The sequence below is a fragment of the Apus apus genome, chromosome 15, assembly GCF_020740795.1.
Source record: "Apus apus isolate bApuApu2 chromosome 15, bApuApu2.pri.cur, whole genome shotgun sequence".
Classification (NCBI taxonomy): domain Eukaryota; kingdom Metazoa; phylum Chordata; class Aves; order Apodiformes; family Apodidae; genus Apus; species Apus apus.
The window spans coordinates 9087155-9102383 of record NC_067296.1 but is presented as its reverse complement, the minus strand read 5'-3'; the positions used below and the strand labels follow the sequence as shown (position 1 = coordinate 9102383).

Sequence of the window (15229 nt, the reverse complement as noted above, 5' to 3'; positions counted from 1 at the left end):
TCTGAATCTTGTTCATTAGAACTAACCACAAAGTTCTTGGCTCCTGCAAAATATCTTTCACCCAACCTGTCAAGAAACCTCCCAAGTGTGTGGCAGGCTGGGCTTCTGTTTGAGTTTGTGGCTTGCTGCTCCTCTTTTGATGCATCTCAGATACTCATCTGCAGCATAAGCTATGCTGGGTGTTTGGGTCAATAGATACTGAAATACTTCACTGGCCAGGAAGTAGTTTAATGTGTTGGATCCCTCCTGGCTTTGTGTGTTTTGATGAAACCAGATGATCCCTCACTGCAAATTATTTTAAAAAGAGTAAATCCCACCTAATGCACAAAATGAGTGGATGGACTAAAGCAACCTCTAGCACCTGAAGAGCTTTTTTTATGGAGCTGCAGCTCCTGTTTCTAAGCTATAAAGCCATGGTTGATCCGTGCCTCCTGCTTTGAAGGTGATGGTAGCACATCCCTGCCTGGCATCCAGTTCCTTCAGTGGGAAAGACCCAGCTCTGGCTTGTACATGTGCACTGAAAGTTGTGCACACAGACCCAGATCAGGAAAAAAAACCTCTAGTACCTTAAAACTGTGTAATATCTTACCTGAAGAAACTGGGAATGCATATGTAAATGCACATTTTAAGAATGAGAAGAGGACTTCAAGCACAGCAGCAATTGACAAAGGCTGCAATGCTGCTGCAGGTAGAAGGATGGGAGCTGGCAGCCCCTGCAGGCAGCCGGAGAGCAGTTTCCATGGTTGCAGGAGCCAGGACTTTCACAAACATTCACTAAAAATAATTTGTGACACAGACAATTCCTGAACTGTGTAACTGTGAGCGCTGACATTGCCAGAGACAGACTTGTCTTTGTGTTTTGTTTCCCTTCAGGCTGCAAAAGAGACCCAACAGACAACTAATACCAAAGTGAGTAGGATGATGCAAGTTATCTGTATGAATAATGCAGTCAAAGGGTAATTATTCCCCCTGTCATTTTCAGTCTCAAAGACACTGTGTTAATTTCTTTATCAGTTAATCATCTCTGTCATGAAGGGTGGGTTTCTCTGTAATTTGTTTCCGCTGTTCAAGCTATTATTTTATTTGCAAGGACAAGGCTGCAGCTCGTGAGCTGCACCTTGTTGCTTGGTGTGTCCTGTACAGCACAACTTACCTTTTGTACCAGGTGATGTCTGAACTTGCTGAGTATCTTGTAATTCACATGTTTCTAATAGCCTCTGTTTTTGTTTCTAGAGCCCTGAGCAGCAGCCTGTTACCTCTGTAAAATCAGACAAAAATGTCTCTTCCTCTCAAGAGCCACAGACAACTAAACAGAACACAAAAGCCCCTGAGCCTGCAGCCCAACAGCAGGCAGTGGCCACTGAAGCCAATAAAGAGGTGATGAAGGAGAGAGCATCATCAGCTCCTATGCCACTGAGCAAGCTCTTCTGGAAAAAGGTATGTCTGGATTTTGCAGCTGGTCCATCCCACATCTTCATCTTCACACAGGTTCTAGTTATACTAAAGCAGCTGAATCTGTCAGTTGAGTATGTCCTGTATGCTGAATGCATGAGGGACACAAATAATGGATGCAGTTGTAAATGCATACATCAGCTTTGGGCAGTCACATATAACAATGGCAGTTTGATTCCTGCAGGAGATTCTTATAATATTGTAGTCTTTTAAATCACTGTGTACTAGTTCAGAATGGAGGAAGGTATATTACTCTGTCAACTCAACACACCTGTTAAAAATTCTAGAGACTTTATAGTATTCTTTACCAAATCACATAATGAAGAGATTTAGGTATAAAAACACATTTCTGAGAACTGTTTGAAAACCTGGAATCTGGTGGATCTATTCTTGCTCAGTAGAATAAGTTTCCTACCAGAATGGATCAGTCTTTAGGGACTGAGATTGATTGCTTGGGAAGATGAATTTTATTTCCTCATTAAATACCAATTTTAACTAAAGTTAGGACTAACTTGGAAAACATGGTTCCTGTTTCCATGATTCATAATGGTTTATAAACTGAAGGTTTATTCTTTTCTCATTTAAGAGCTGTATTAAAATCTACTGAATCACTGTATGTTGAATAACTGCTTTCCTGGGCTTCTGTTCAAGTTCAAATCCCAAAAATTAGCTGCTTCCAAACTCACAGATGCTGACTGAGCACCTAGGCCTGTAGCTTCTTTAATGGTTTTCCCTAATGAGCAGTGATACTACAGATACATTTTGGGTATTTTCCTTTAAAACAACACTAATGCTTAAGATGTTTAGGTATTTTCAAAGTAAATATGCTTGAAAACAATCTAAGCTTGAAATATTTGTTACTTGGTTCCTGTGGAACTGGTGAATCAGGTACTTAGAATGAGAGGAAAGTTGTGAGAAGGGGAAGAAGGGTTTTATGTAGTTGTCATTGCTATGGCAACCTCCTCCCCTGTCTGAGTAGTCTGGCTTATTTGAAAACGGAGATGGGAAGTAGGATGTATGCTGAACATCAGGACAAAATAAGGGGAGAGGAAAAAGAGGCCTTCTGGCAAACAGCTATATATATAACAGCAGTTTCAGTGTAAAACTGTTATAAATCTGGGCTCATGTTCACTCTTTTTGTAATGAAGTAACAAGGCCTTTTGTGTTTGGGGCGGTGAAGCATGTAAGAATGTTACACTTGGTGAAAAATAGTTTAAATCATTCCTGTGGAGGAACAATTGGTGGGGTTTTAATCTTTCAAAATAACATTTTGAAATATTACTAAAACCTTATGTAGTTAGATATTTTACTGCTTCATATAATGTAGGCTCTGCCCAGAGTGAACTCATATCTCACAGCTAAGTTAAACCAGGTCTAGGCACCTACCTTGTGTCTTTCCAACTTTACAACAATCTTCACTGAAGTCCTGGGATCTCAAACATCGCAGGGGTATAAACCTTGTATCAAACTTCTGTCTTTCATTTCTGTTTGTTCATAATGTTGGGTTTAACTTATCCTTCATCATCATTGAAATAAAGTTGCTTACATCAGTGAATGGAAAGTGTAGGGAACTCTACAGCTCTGAGCAGGTTTTGCTGCTACCGAACGTATTAAGGGCTAGTTAAATAATTTGCTCAAATGCACTGAACTGCAGTAGGATGTGAAATCTGACTCTTAACTTTGTGAAATGAGGCCATTTCTGCTTAATTAGAACTTCTTGGGTCTGTAATCATCCTGAGAATAAATGAAGGATATTTCTGCAGTAGAGAACTGAATTTGGCCTTAAAAAAAAAGTAAATTAAAACAAACAAAAAGCTGCCCACTTGAGCACTGAGTCCTTACCTATAAAAGGCTGTTGTGGCTTTACTGGATTTCCTTGACAGAATAATATATTTCCTTTGAATGACCTTGGTGACCCAGTCAGCTTGATGCTAAAAAAAAAAATAATAAAAAGTTAAAAGAAGTCCTTAGGCTCCATGTTAGCCTCAAACTCAGTTTGGTTTGAGGATTCTGTCTTTTCTCTGTAGTGATTTTATCTTTCTTCCTGGCACCCTTAATGTCCTGCCCTTTTGCCAGAACAGAGAATTGAAGCTAGCAACTGTTCCAAGTAGGTGTATCACTCAGTCATGAAGTTTTTCTTTTGAACTAATAAATAGCAACCACGACACTCCATAGATCCAGGATTCAGATCCAGTTTCCCTCTTTCCAGGCAGTCTCTCAAATATCTATCTTCTGATGAGCTTTCACTTCAAAGTAAAGTTAATGAAGTGCCTGTCAACATGTTGCAGTTAATGCTGCTGCTCTGACTACAGGCAAATAAATATGTAAAGGAAAAAAAATCCTTATTCAACTTCTCAGATGGAAACCACTTTGACTCTATTTGCCCCATTTCCTGATCAGTCTGCACAACTTCTCACAACTCTTATTCTAATGTTTGTCATATTGACTTCTTTTTTGCAAATACTAAAGGAATATTAAAAGAAAATTAAAGTTTGTGATTTCACTTGTGTTGGAGATGTGGTTTTCAAGACCTTGCAAATATCTGTTCAGGGCAGAGAAACATGATGGTTCATTTATCTGATCAAAACCTGCCATTAAATGATGGAGGGAAGTGATTGAGGGAGTATTATTTAGCCTACTCTGTGAATTATCCTTAAAAGCAGATATACTTTTTAAAAATTAGAATTTTAAGCTATTGTAATTCTGTTGCCACAGAAAAACTGTACCCTTTCTACTCAGAGGTGTTTATGCACTGACAATAGAAACAGCAAACTGGTTAGTTATTCAGTGAAGCAGGATAATTCCTTCTATTGCTGAGCCTTCAACCATATTCTGCCACAGGAAAGTAAAGATAAATATTTGGCTGGAGTGTGCAAGATAAATGTTGTAGTTATAGAGGACTTATCAAGTTCCCCTTTATTCCAGGATGGGAGCAGTTTACCCAGAATATACTGCCTAGCAGGAGGGACGGAGTTTCTGGCCATTTTTTGCTGGGTGAAGAAACTTTAAGGAGAATTCTCCCTGGCTGAGGAAGTGAGGAGGACCATAAGCAATGGGCTTTTGGGGGCCATTTCACAACCTGTCTGACTGGAGCCAGCACTGCTGGCAGAGCTGCCATCCTGGGCAGCTGGGAGGGGCCTTAACTTCCCCAACCCAATGAATAAAACCAACTGGAACTGAGTAAGCACCATGCTCCTGGGTTGTGTGCAGAGCAGCATAGTTTTAACAATAAGCTGATAGTCATTAATACTAATTGGTTAATAGTCTGGACTGTTACAGCTGAAGAGCTGCTGTGTGGCACCTTCAGGCAGATCACGGGGGCTTCAGGGTGGAGGTCCCAGAGCATGTTGATGTCTAAAGCTGATCTACCTTATCTGCAGCAACCTCTGTGATCTTTGTGTTGGCAAAGGAGGGCAGGAAGGTGGGTTAAATATCTCTAACCCCCTTGGCCTCCTGCCTGGTGAGTCTGCAAGCAACAGGAAATTTCTCAAGCAAAAGGTCATCTCTCATACATAGTGTTAAGATAAAAGCTGCTTTGTGAAGAAGGTATGACCCAGGAAAAACAGAAGAACTGTTCCTTGTGTCTAATGACATGCAGTGGAGAGAGTCAGTTCAGACTCTAGCACAAGATCAAAGCCAAGCATAGTGTTTACATCGGTTTTGATGAAAGATGCTACATGGAAACAGAAGCCCAAATCAACGTTATCCAGGTCACAAAATAAGTTACACTCTCACAAGGCAACCATTTGCATGATCAGGAACCTAGATAAGAAAATGGTGCTTCCCCCAACCAATAGGAAGGTTTGTAAGAAACAGAAGAAGACTCAGAGTGGACACAAACTTTCCACCATAACTGCTTTAAATAAGCTTGTTAATAGAAGAAAATTAGACATACTGTCATTTAAGAGATGGAAGACTGCTTCCCAAAGTAGTGAAACAGAGCCTGGTAAAACACTCTCCATGGTGCACTCTAGTTGCTGACTCAGGTTGAATTTACTACAATTTGTGCCAAAGGAAACTGGAGACAGAATTTGGACCTATGAGTCCAGCAGCCTCAGCTGGTGCGATTTATGGCTATAAGGTGGTAACTCACATTTAAGAGAAGACTTTTGCATTAAAGACTTGTGAAGCTGCTGGAACTGGGCTGATTGCACAGTACTATTAGCTACAAACTGCAGTTTCTTCCTGCAACTAATCGTGAAACTTGATCTGATTTTTGTCTTTCTCCTAGGTGAAGGAGCCACTTATCCCAGTGCTCTAGAGAACTGTTCAGTTTAATATAGGATTCAAAGTTTATTGACTTCTTATCTTTGTCAAATTCTTCCTATTATGCTTTACATTCTTGCCAGAAATACCTTGGTGATTCTCTTGAATGCACAAATGGAAATTTTTCTTCCAGTTTCTTAGGGGAAACAGGAACAAAAACTAAAAACTTTGTTCTTAAAAGTACATCAGAAAAGTTTCTTACTGAAAGGGGTTTTCCCTTCTACTGAAAGACCATGCAGAGACATTCTCTGCATCTCTGAAGCATGCAGTGTACCATGGTTGAGCGTCATCAGTCTCCAAGGATCTGCCATTGACCAGTATCAGTATTACTTGAGAGGATTTTGTGGTGTTTTCTTTTATCCCACATATCTGAATACCCTGATCTGATTGCACAGAAACTGTGGAATCTCCAGCCTTGGAAATACTAAAAGCTCAACTTATCAATTTCAATTTTGAGTAGAAGGTTGGAGGAGGCCCCCAGAGATACCTTTGAGATCACAATATCATAAAAGATATTCAGTATCAGTTAATTTAGCCTTAAAGAGGGAGATGGGTATACAAGAATGATTCCTGCAGATAATAAGAAAATTCTCATAAAATTAGTAATAGCAAGCCTAAGATCTCAAACAAGAACCTGTAACTTCTGCAACAACTTGGATATGCGTAATGGGGTACTAAATTTAGGTAACTGCATAGGTACATAGCATGACTAACATTGAAAAAAAGTAAAAATTAGATATATTAAGACAGGATTTTAACTTTCCCAAAGCCTCCCATGGAATCAATCAAGTAATGTACAAAAAGCCACTGATTAAACAAATCAGTCTCTCTTGACAATCACTCAGCTCTTTATTTAAATAGACTGTTCTTTTCTGAGTTTAGCATTTTGCATTTGTTATCAGTAGTGACACTAAAGCCATTGCACAGGCATAACTCAGAGACAAAACTCACTTGGGTTGCAGCTGTAACAATGTAGCAGTAATATGCTCCCAAACTGTAATCTTTGAGCTCCAAGAAGCCAGGTTGCTGCTTTATTGAGGCACTGTTTCACTCATGCTATGAATCATTTCCTTCAAGCAAATAGATGGTGAATTGATTGTGTATCTGTGAATAGGCAGAAATATATATTAAAATTATTATAGATTATCTCAAAAATGCTCATAAATATAAATTAAATCTACAATTCCATAGGGAAGTGGGCTGTGCTGCAGTAATGTCAGGCAGCAGGGGACAAGAAATATTCCATCATTCTTTTCCCTCCCCATCCCCAAAATGTTCATTTCTTCCACAAAATAGCAATGAAGAAAGCAAAACCACTCATGCTGCTATAGACATCAATGGCAAGTCCCCAGCTTGCATGTGGGGTTCCCCCAACTGAAAAAATATAGAATTTAAGGCATTAATACTGAGAAAAATGCATAAATATATTGAATGGTTTCTGTATAAAGAGCTACATAGATTAGGATTTTTCTTTCTGGTTCAGAAAGGAAGAGCAGAGCAGCATGCAGAATGACTACTGGAACATAAAAGCTGAACAGGAAATATCAGCTCTTGCTCAAAATAAAAGCAGTAGAGTACCAAATAAAATTATTTAGTGACAAAATATATATTTTTTTAAAAAAGCATACTGTAGTTGTAGAAGTCTTTGGCACAGGATGCTGCTGGATGTCAGGAGTTTGTATCAACTCATAAAACGTTTAGCTAAATTGCTGTAGAAAAAAATCTGTGAGGGTTTATTAAACTAAAGATGCTCCACGGGAATCACTGACTTGAAGACAACTGGAGAAGTATACGAGGGCAGTGGTACTTTAAGCTGCTGCTGGAGGAGGCAACAATTTTTTAGTACTCTGAGTCAGGATATGGGGCTGGGATGAATCTTTGGTGTTATCTTTTAAATTGTTCCCATGTTCACGTAGCTTAAATTAATTTAGTCAAAATAACTGAGTATGCATTACATGTAAGTGCCTGCAAGTACATGTAAAAATTGTGAAATATAAATAACTGAGGGCTTTTTTGCAGTAGTTCTTTCCTATAGTAACTGTAGCATACATTTCAGCTGTAACAATGCTGTAGTTTACAGCAGCAGCATGTGTTGAAGTGTCAATATCTATCATTTGATCCAGTATTGGAGACTGAGGTTGCAACTTACCCTGCTTTCATAATGTTCTGTACCTTTCTGCAAGAGGCTGCTAAAGGGCTTGCTTCAGGTCAAATTACCTGGCTATATTAGCATAACAGCTTATTTTTATGGCAGAAAGGAAGATACTTTATGCACTTAACAGTGAGATGGGAATTTATTAGTAGTTCTTGAGGGTACAGAAGAATATTATTTACTAGGGTAGTAGATCCAGCTGAGGGAATGCATGTTCAGCCTTCTGCCCAGCTGTGTCCCCACTTCCTACAGCAGAAATGTGCCTCCTCTTCACACCTTCTGTTCTGCAGGTTTTGTTGCTTGCTTTGACACGTTGAGCATTCCCAGGATACCCTTGAGAAGGCTGTGGAATGAGACATGCAGGAGACAAATCAATAAAGCTTAGGAAGACCTGTATTTCAGAGGAATTTACAAACCACGTGGTTCTGGTTGAAGTACTATTATAATAGAAGGAACTTTCCAGTTATTCACAAAAGCTCAGTGGGACCCAAAATCCTTCTATAAAGTCAATGTTGCTCATTTTTAGCTATTTTACCTGAGTACTGTCTACTCAGGGCAGGTACTGCTGCAAATGTAAGGAATTTTGAGTCTATTTAAATCATAATCAAAGAGAAATTATTGTTTAGGAACTAGTACTGCAATGCAAGAAATACTTTCTTCAATCTAAACAGAGCTTAAAATCTCACCAGTTTATATATATAATATTTAATTGGGATTAATCAAATTCCTGAAGAAACCTGTACAGATGCAGTGACACTGAGAATGCTTTCATGCCATGTTTTTCATGATGTACCAACTTATTGTGCTGTTGAAGCAATTTGTAACTTTTAAAAAAAATCAAACCCCAAACCCCACTGATTAAGTCCAAATGTTTTTTTCACTTTCTTTAATATTTGGCCAAAATAACCCCAGAACACAGCGGAAGAAGCAGAGATCATAAGCAATGAAAAAGCAGACACGTCTTCAGAAGCGGTGACTCCTGACAAGGATGAGAGCAAGAGCCCAGAAGCTGCAGAAGTGAAACCTAGAAGAGAAGAAAGTAAAACCCCCAAAGCAAACCTGAGGAAGTTTTTTAAACTGGTAAGCAACGCGCTCAGGCTCAGGACTTCCGAGCGGTGGGTTCATTGCAGGGCTGGGCGTGGTAATTATTGAAAAATGTTGGGAAAATGTCTGAACGAGTTCAGGAGTGAAGCTGCGCCCATTCCAGGGGTGCGTGGCACGGGTGGGACCGTGCCCCCCGCACCCCCTGCCCCGCTGCCAGCGCTGCTCCCGGCGCGTCCCCCCGCGCATTCCTCGTCCTGCATCTCCCTCTCGTGGCTCCTCCGGGAACAGCCCCGGGGCTGCCGCAGCCCCGAGCATTCCTGCCTCCGCCTTGGCCCTTTTTCCTCCGCAGCCGCGCAACAGGGCGGTTCAAAGGGCTTAATCCAGCATTCGGGATTGCCGCCGCGGAAGCCTTCAGCTGCCCGCACCGCTTCCCCTGGGGGTGCGAGACCTGCGCAGGTGCTCCTGGAGGAAACCCTCTGCCAGCCCCGCAGCATCCCACATCCCTGCAGCACTCCCTTCGGTCCCGGGCTTGCTTCAGGGTTTTGAACTTTTAGTAGGGGAACTTTTTTCGGCAGCAGATGTAGGTTAGCTAAAGTGGCACTTAAACGATACAATTGCTGCTTTAATGATGTTATGTGTTAGACGGGGAAAAAAAAGAGGCTCATACTCCTTCCAAGAAGTCTGGAGGGAAGAAGGAAACCACTGAGGTGATGTGGTTGATACAGTGATGTGTTTATAGAACTGAAGAATTATCCTGATGGATTTGTGTACAAGCAACAGCCAGGCAGAATTCCTTCAGAAAATCTAGAAGAGTGGCCAGGAAAATAATCCAAATTTAGAACTCATGCTTGTCTGATTAAAACTGTAGCAGACCTTGAGGATTTATTTAGAAATAGATCTATTTTGGCAAGGTTTGCAAATGAGTATGAAAGATTTCTATTTTTAATCAGTGCTGGTTTATTTTCAGGCAGCTACACGGTGTGGGAGTCAGAGTAGCTTATACATTCAAAAGTGAAAAAACATAATTTCTTATAACACAGTGCAATAAATAGTCCAGGTTCTCCAAACTGTCTGCTCTTGGGTACGTGCTGGTATCTACAGCTGAGAACTGTCACACTGTCAACAGTTAAAACTTCATGTGTCAGATTCTGGAAGGTACAAGCAACACCCCAAATCCTGTTTAATTTATTATTTAAAAAATATTAGTGTTTCTTTTATTTTCAGTTGTTGTTAGCCTCAGCCCAAACCACAATGGGTGCATTTACTTTTTTTTTTCCTTCAGTAGAAGAAAAAGTACTTGAGTAGTTACTATGTAGCTAGTCTGGTGTATTTGAGGATCTAAGCTAAAATTCTTAATATCAGCCATGAATTATGCACCCAATGTGCCTTTAATTCCAAATAACACTTCACAAAATTAGTCACTTTGGAAAAATCTCAACATTATTCCTAAACCCAAAAGGACTTGTGGTCACCCTGCATAGAGGCTCATCATGGTAGCACATGCTAGGCATGCAGGAGGTGACTCAGGAGCAATGTGTATCCAACACTGATGTCTGTGGTGACTTCAACTCATGTCACCCCTACCAAAATAAAAAAGTAGCAACAATTAAAAAATAAAGCTGTTCCACACCCATCTTGGTCACCATGGAAGTAAATAAAAGCTGTGTTAGAAGTGGTTGATGTAACACTGCCCTAGTCTAGTATAATACAGATTTGGGACTAGAAAGAACTAGTATGTAGGCAAACATCTACCCACATGGGAAGCAGAATTGTCTTAACTGTGCAACTGGTTTTGCAGCTTTTTGAAACTTTTAGCATCCATCTGCTTTTGGCTATCAATTTCCAAACAGACTGTGGATTATTTTTACGTATTTATTGTCCTTAAAGTATGTTCTAGGCTTTTTTCTCTCAATAACTTTTGGCTTACTGGATCACTGTCATGCTGTTGTGCACAATCTGAGCTATGTAGCTGCCCTAGAGCTTTGTGCCAAGTGGTCAGCCAGTATTTCTGATTCGTAAGGCAGGCAGGATTTCAAGCCACTGCTAAACCACCAGCTTCTGTAAAGCTTTTGAACTAGTAGTGAGTGCTGAAAATGCACAAAATGTTTAAGATTCCAACACAGGCTTGATTTTTTTCACAAGGAAAAGTGGGGGAAGCTGCAGTGCTGTGGGGCTGAGAGTAGAGATGAGTCCTGCAGAGATGCCTAACAGGGCCCTTTAGCTCAGAACAGCTGTTGTGGCAGGCCATGTACTGGAAGGTATGGTTTCTACCCAGAAAAGGTTTGCTTCCACTGCAGTTTTTTCCTGAGGTCTGGCTACCCTACAGTAACAGCCATGAAGTGGAGGAATTCCTGAGCCAGGTTTGCAATAGCCACCTCACCCCTTGGCACCAGCATAATTCTGGTACCAAGGTGCTCAGAGCAGAGCAATTTGAACATTTTGAGGAGCTGCCATTTGCAGCCTTCCCAGTCCTTGTCCTATTGTCATTAGTCTGCTCTTTCTACTAATGCTAGTTAATTTACAGCTAACTCATTGGGAAATGCCTTGAGGTGGTATCAGAGCCTGGACAAACCTGGCCACCCAGGGGATGCAGGTCACTGCCTCATCCAGCAGGTCCCCTTAGAGCACTCCTGCTTTGCTGCAGATAGAGTAAGCCATGAATTCTTTAAGATAGGATCTTAACAAGCACAAGTATTGATGATCTCTGAAAGAAATCGTGCTTGTCAATGAGAAGGAATGTGGCAGGACTTACTCCATAAAACCCAGGTTCCTGTTTACTGATACACTTTACTGGTTAGCCTCCATTCTGGCAATAGATGGATTATAGCTACGGCTGCTGAGAGAGACTGACTTTTAATTTTACATTAGTATGATAGTCTACTGGGTTTCTCTTCTGCCTCCAGAAGGTGATCCCAAAGTATTCTGATAACATCCACAGTTATGTTACACAAATCTATCAGCCAGGTGCCTAAGAAAAGAACCTTATCTTCTTAGGAGTTTAGAGTAGGACTCAAGTTGTTTAATATGACATCGGTCTATCATCTTCAGAAACTTCAGTCAGTTGTCCACGTGCCTCTGTTTTGACATATTCTGCTCAGAGAGCACAACCTGACAGCAAGGAGACATTTAGATCCATAGCACTGCAGCAGTGTTCACACAAGGACAGCCACTGTGGGAACTAGGAGTACTTTACTCTGAAAAAGGCAGTGTGTATCTCAAGACTGCCTCCTGACTTCGTCAGTGCAGGTGTCCCTTCTTACTTGTGATGAATTGTTTACAGTTGAGAAGGTGACAAAAGTCATTGCTGTGGTTAAAGTAGGAGAGGGTTAACTAATGCTATAAAAGCTACTGGGAAATTATAGAAAGTATTAGTTTGAAGCTCTGTGATTCAATAAGAGATTAAGAAGTACCACTGCTCTTTTATGGAACTAGGCTTCACCCACATGAACGTGAATTCCTGTGCTGCCAGTAGACAGTCACTCGTGCCTCATTAATCAAAATCAAATAGCTATCTTATTTACAGGGGAGGGATACATCAGACCCAGTGCAGATGTCTTGACAGAAATGCTTGCATCTGAGCTAGTCACCCCAGGTTTCCTTTAAAGGCAGCAAGTAGAGGCAAGCAGGTCTGAGAGCCCCTTAGGATCTAGGACACGTCAGATGATGTGAGCCCTGAAAGTTCCTGCTTTTCTCCATAACATATAAACAGATGCAAAGCTAGGTAAAGATAAATCCTTTCAAAAATGTCTGGTTTGATGTATTTTGTGGAGATAAGCATGTAAAATGGCAGCTTTTAATCAAAATGAGCAGAATTACCAACTGTAAACTGAGCCTTTGTCCTCAGCTGGGAAGCTGACTGGCAGCAGGGTTGGTCTGAGACAGCACTGACCACAGCCTCTGCAAACAGAATTAGTGAAGATGCTCCCAAGGAGGATATATCTTTCTGGTGTAACAAAAGAATATTACTTCCAATGTCTTCAGTGTCTGTGTTGGCCCACTTCCCCACATAAATAAATTTTAAGTAACAATAGTACTTGGAATCAATAATAACTTTGTTGTCCCACATTAATTTTCCTTCGTTATTCATGAAAATATAGCATCTATTACTGGTCCCATCCTCCTCCACTTAAAGATATGCTGATCCACCTTATTGCCACAGAAAGCAGAAGACCCTTTCAGGAAGCTCTCAGCAGCAGCAATCCTAAATGACCAAAGGCAAGGGTGAGAGGTCAGAAGCACTCTGGAGAGAAATCCTTGTGATCCTTACCTATACGTATACTGAAAAGTATTACTAAAGATGGGCTGAAATAGAAATGCAAGCTAGATCTTATCATAATACATCTTCATATACTCCGGACTGAGTTTCTATCTTGTAACGCTAAGACAGACCACACTGTGCTTCCTCTCTCCATTTCTGTAACCTCTTACACAGATAAGGAGTCACGAGCATAAACCTGCGGGAGGCTGCACAGCAGCACGTTTCAGAAAGACAATTGTTCCCACAATTTGTGACAAATACGGGATCGTCGTGGAGTGGTTTAGTTTTCTCTCTCTACATATTGATTTGTTGTGGGGTTTTAGGAAAATAGGAGACTGTCATTGCAATAACACCAGACATAGGATCAAACTGGTAATGTTGTGCTTCAAGTAACAATCTACAAGCTGCTGAAAACCACAAATCTGCCTGATCTATCTTTAGAACGAAAGTCACATCCTTTCATTGTTTTCATTGAACTTGTGCAATGAAAAATGACATTTAAATTTGGGCAGTTTGAAATTTTTGAGTTTGTGCTTTACTGCTAAGCTCTGTGGCTTATATGCTACTCAGGAGAATACCACGTTGAACCCTCTAACATGCTTTTTAAAGAAATGTACATCCTACTCCTTTTGTTTCTTTTATATTACTAATTGTAGCTAAACCTTAATCTAATTGTCACAAAGCTTGTATTTTTTTCTCACTGAGCTAGTTATGTCAAACAGGTCTTTCTCAATTTTTAAATCTAAACAAAAACAGGGAATTGTACCTTAAAAATCTATTTCAGAGTCAAGGTTTGCTCTGAATGACCTGCCAGTGCTGCAGCCTCAGGGTCTGCTCTCATTGTCCTGGCTGGGAAGAGCAGGCACCAGGAAGGGCCATTACTGAGGTGTATTGAGAGAGAAGGCATGAACTGGAAAGCAAAATTTGCTAAAAATGGATACTGATGATAAAATATAAAAAATATATCCATAAAGCTGAGTGGGTTTTAATTATTCACAGGATATGCACTTAGTATGATTGTTAAATAGAAACAAAGTCCCACTAGATCTTATAAAACAGATTTGCCTCTTAAAAGCAAGCAAAAGCTCTTTCCTAGAAAACTGCAGTGGCAGGACTGATAGCACTGTCTTGTTTACTGGCTGATATGATCTCTGGTCTACTGAGACCTCATTCATATTTCTCAGACTTGCAAGAGACAATCACTTCCCATAGAAAAGAACTGGCAAAAACCTGCCTTAGAGATGTGGGTATTTAAAAAATACTGGTAGAGTTTCTGAAATGTCTGGGTTTGTTTTAGCATTGTAAAGAGGATCCTAAAATCAAACTTTGCCTTCTTTGATTTATGTGTGTTTTCATATTCAATTAATGCCTCAAACAGGAACCCAGTTAGAAGTCCTGTAATCCTTTGTTATTTTAGTCAGTCAAGGGTGATGGAGGAACAAGCAGTTCAGAAGAGGTAAATGGCTCAAGCCACAGTCACCAAGTAAGTGCCTGGATTTTTTCATCTTTTGGTGATGGGTTGTGTCACCTACTTCCATACAACTCTGGCTTTGGAAATATAAAAATCACTGAAAGGAAAAGGCTACATGCTCACCAAGCTTCATATATTTACATATTTCTATACTTATATATTTATTTTACCTATTCACACTATTAAACAAGATTTTTAAGGGTCACAATCAGATGAAAAAAAAGCATTTTTCCAGGTGTGTTCCTTTTCTTAAAATATTGTTTTTGTTCAATTTGATTCCTATCTCTCTTGCTATTATTTTACTTCCTGCATGTAGCTTGGCTTAGGCAATGAAACTAAATACAGCTAGAATATTTTTTACTTTGTTGATTTACTTGTCTGCTGAGGAAAGGATCATTTATGAGGAAACTCTATAGAAGAAACATTTAACCGAGAATAAAAGCCATTCCCTGCAATTTGACAAAAGCCATGAAAATATTTGTTTAATTCTGTTTGTTTCTTTCATTCTATATTCATAAAAGCTAAACCCAAACTTTGGATGTGATTGTGATGTTATATACTTTATAGCTTTAAAAATGCTTTAGAA

The 15229-nt window shown here is 40.0% G+C and overlaps 1 protein-coding gene across 1 annotated transcript in view; it reads left to right on the top strand.

Moving 5' to 3' along the window:
- BCAS1 (brain enriched myelin associated protein 1) overlaps positions 1–15229 on the top strand; it is a 43773-nt gene that overhangs the window by 19023 nt on the left and 9521 nt on the right. Inside the window, exons 7-10 of the mRNA XM_051633406.1 lie at positions 874–909; positions 1234–1437; positions 8783–8950; positions 14590–14655. Of these exons, the coding sequence (XP_051489366.1) occupies positions 874–909; positions 1234–1437; positions 8783–8950; positions 14590–14655 (474 nt within the window). The remainder of the gene's footprint in view (positions 1–873; positions 910–1233; positions 1438–8782; positions 8951–14589; positions 14656–15229) is intronic.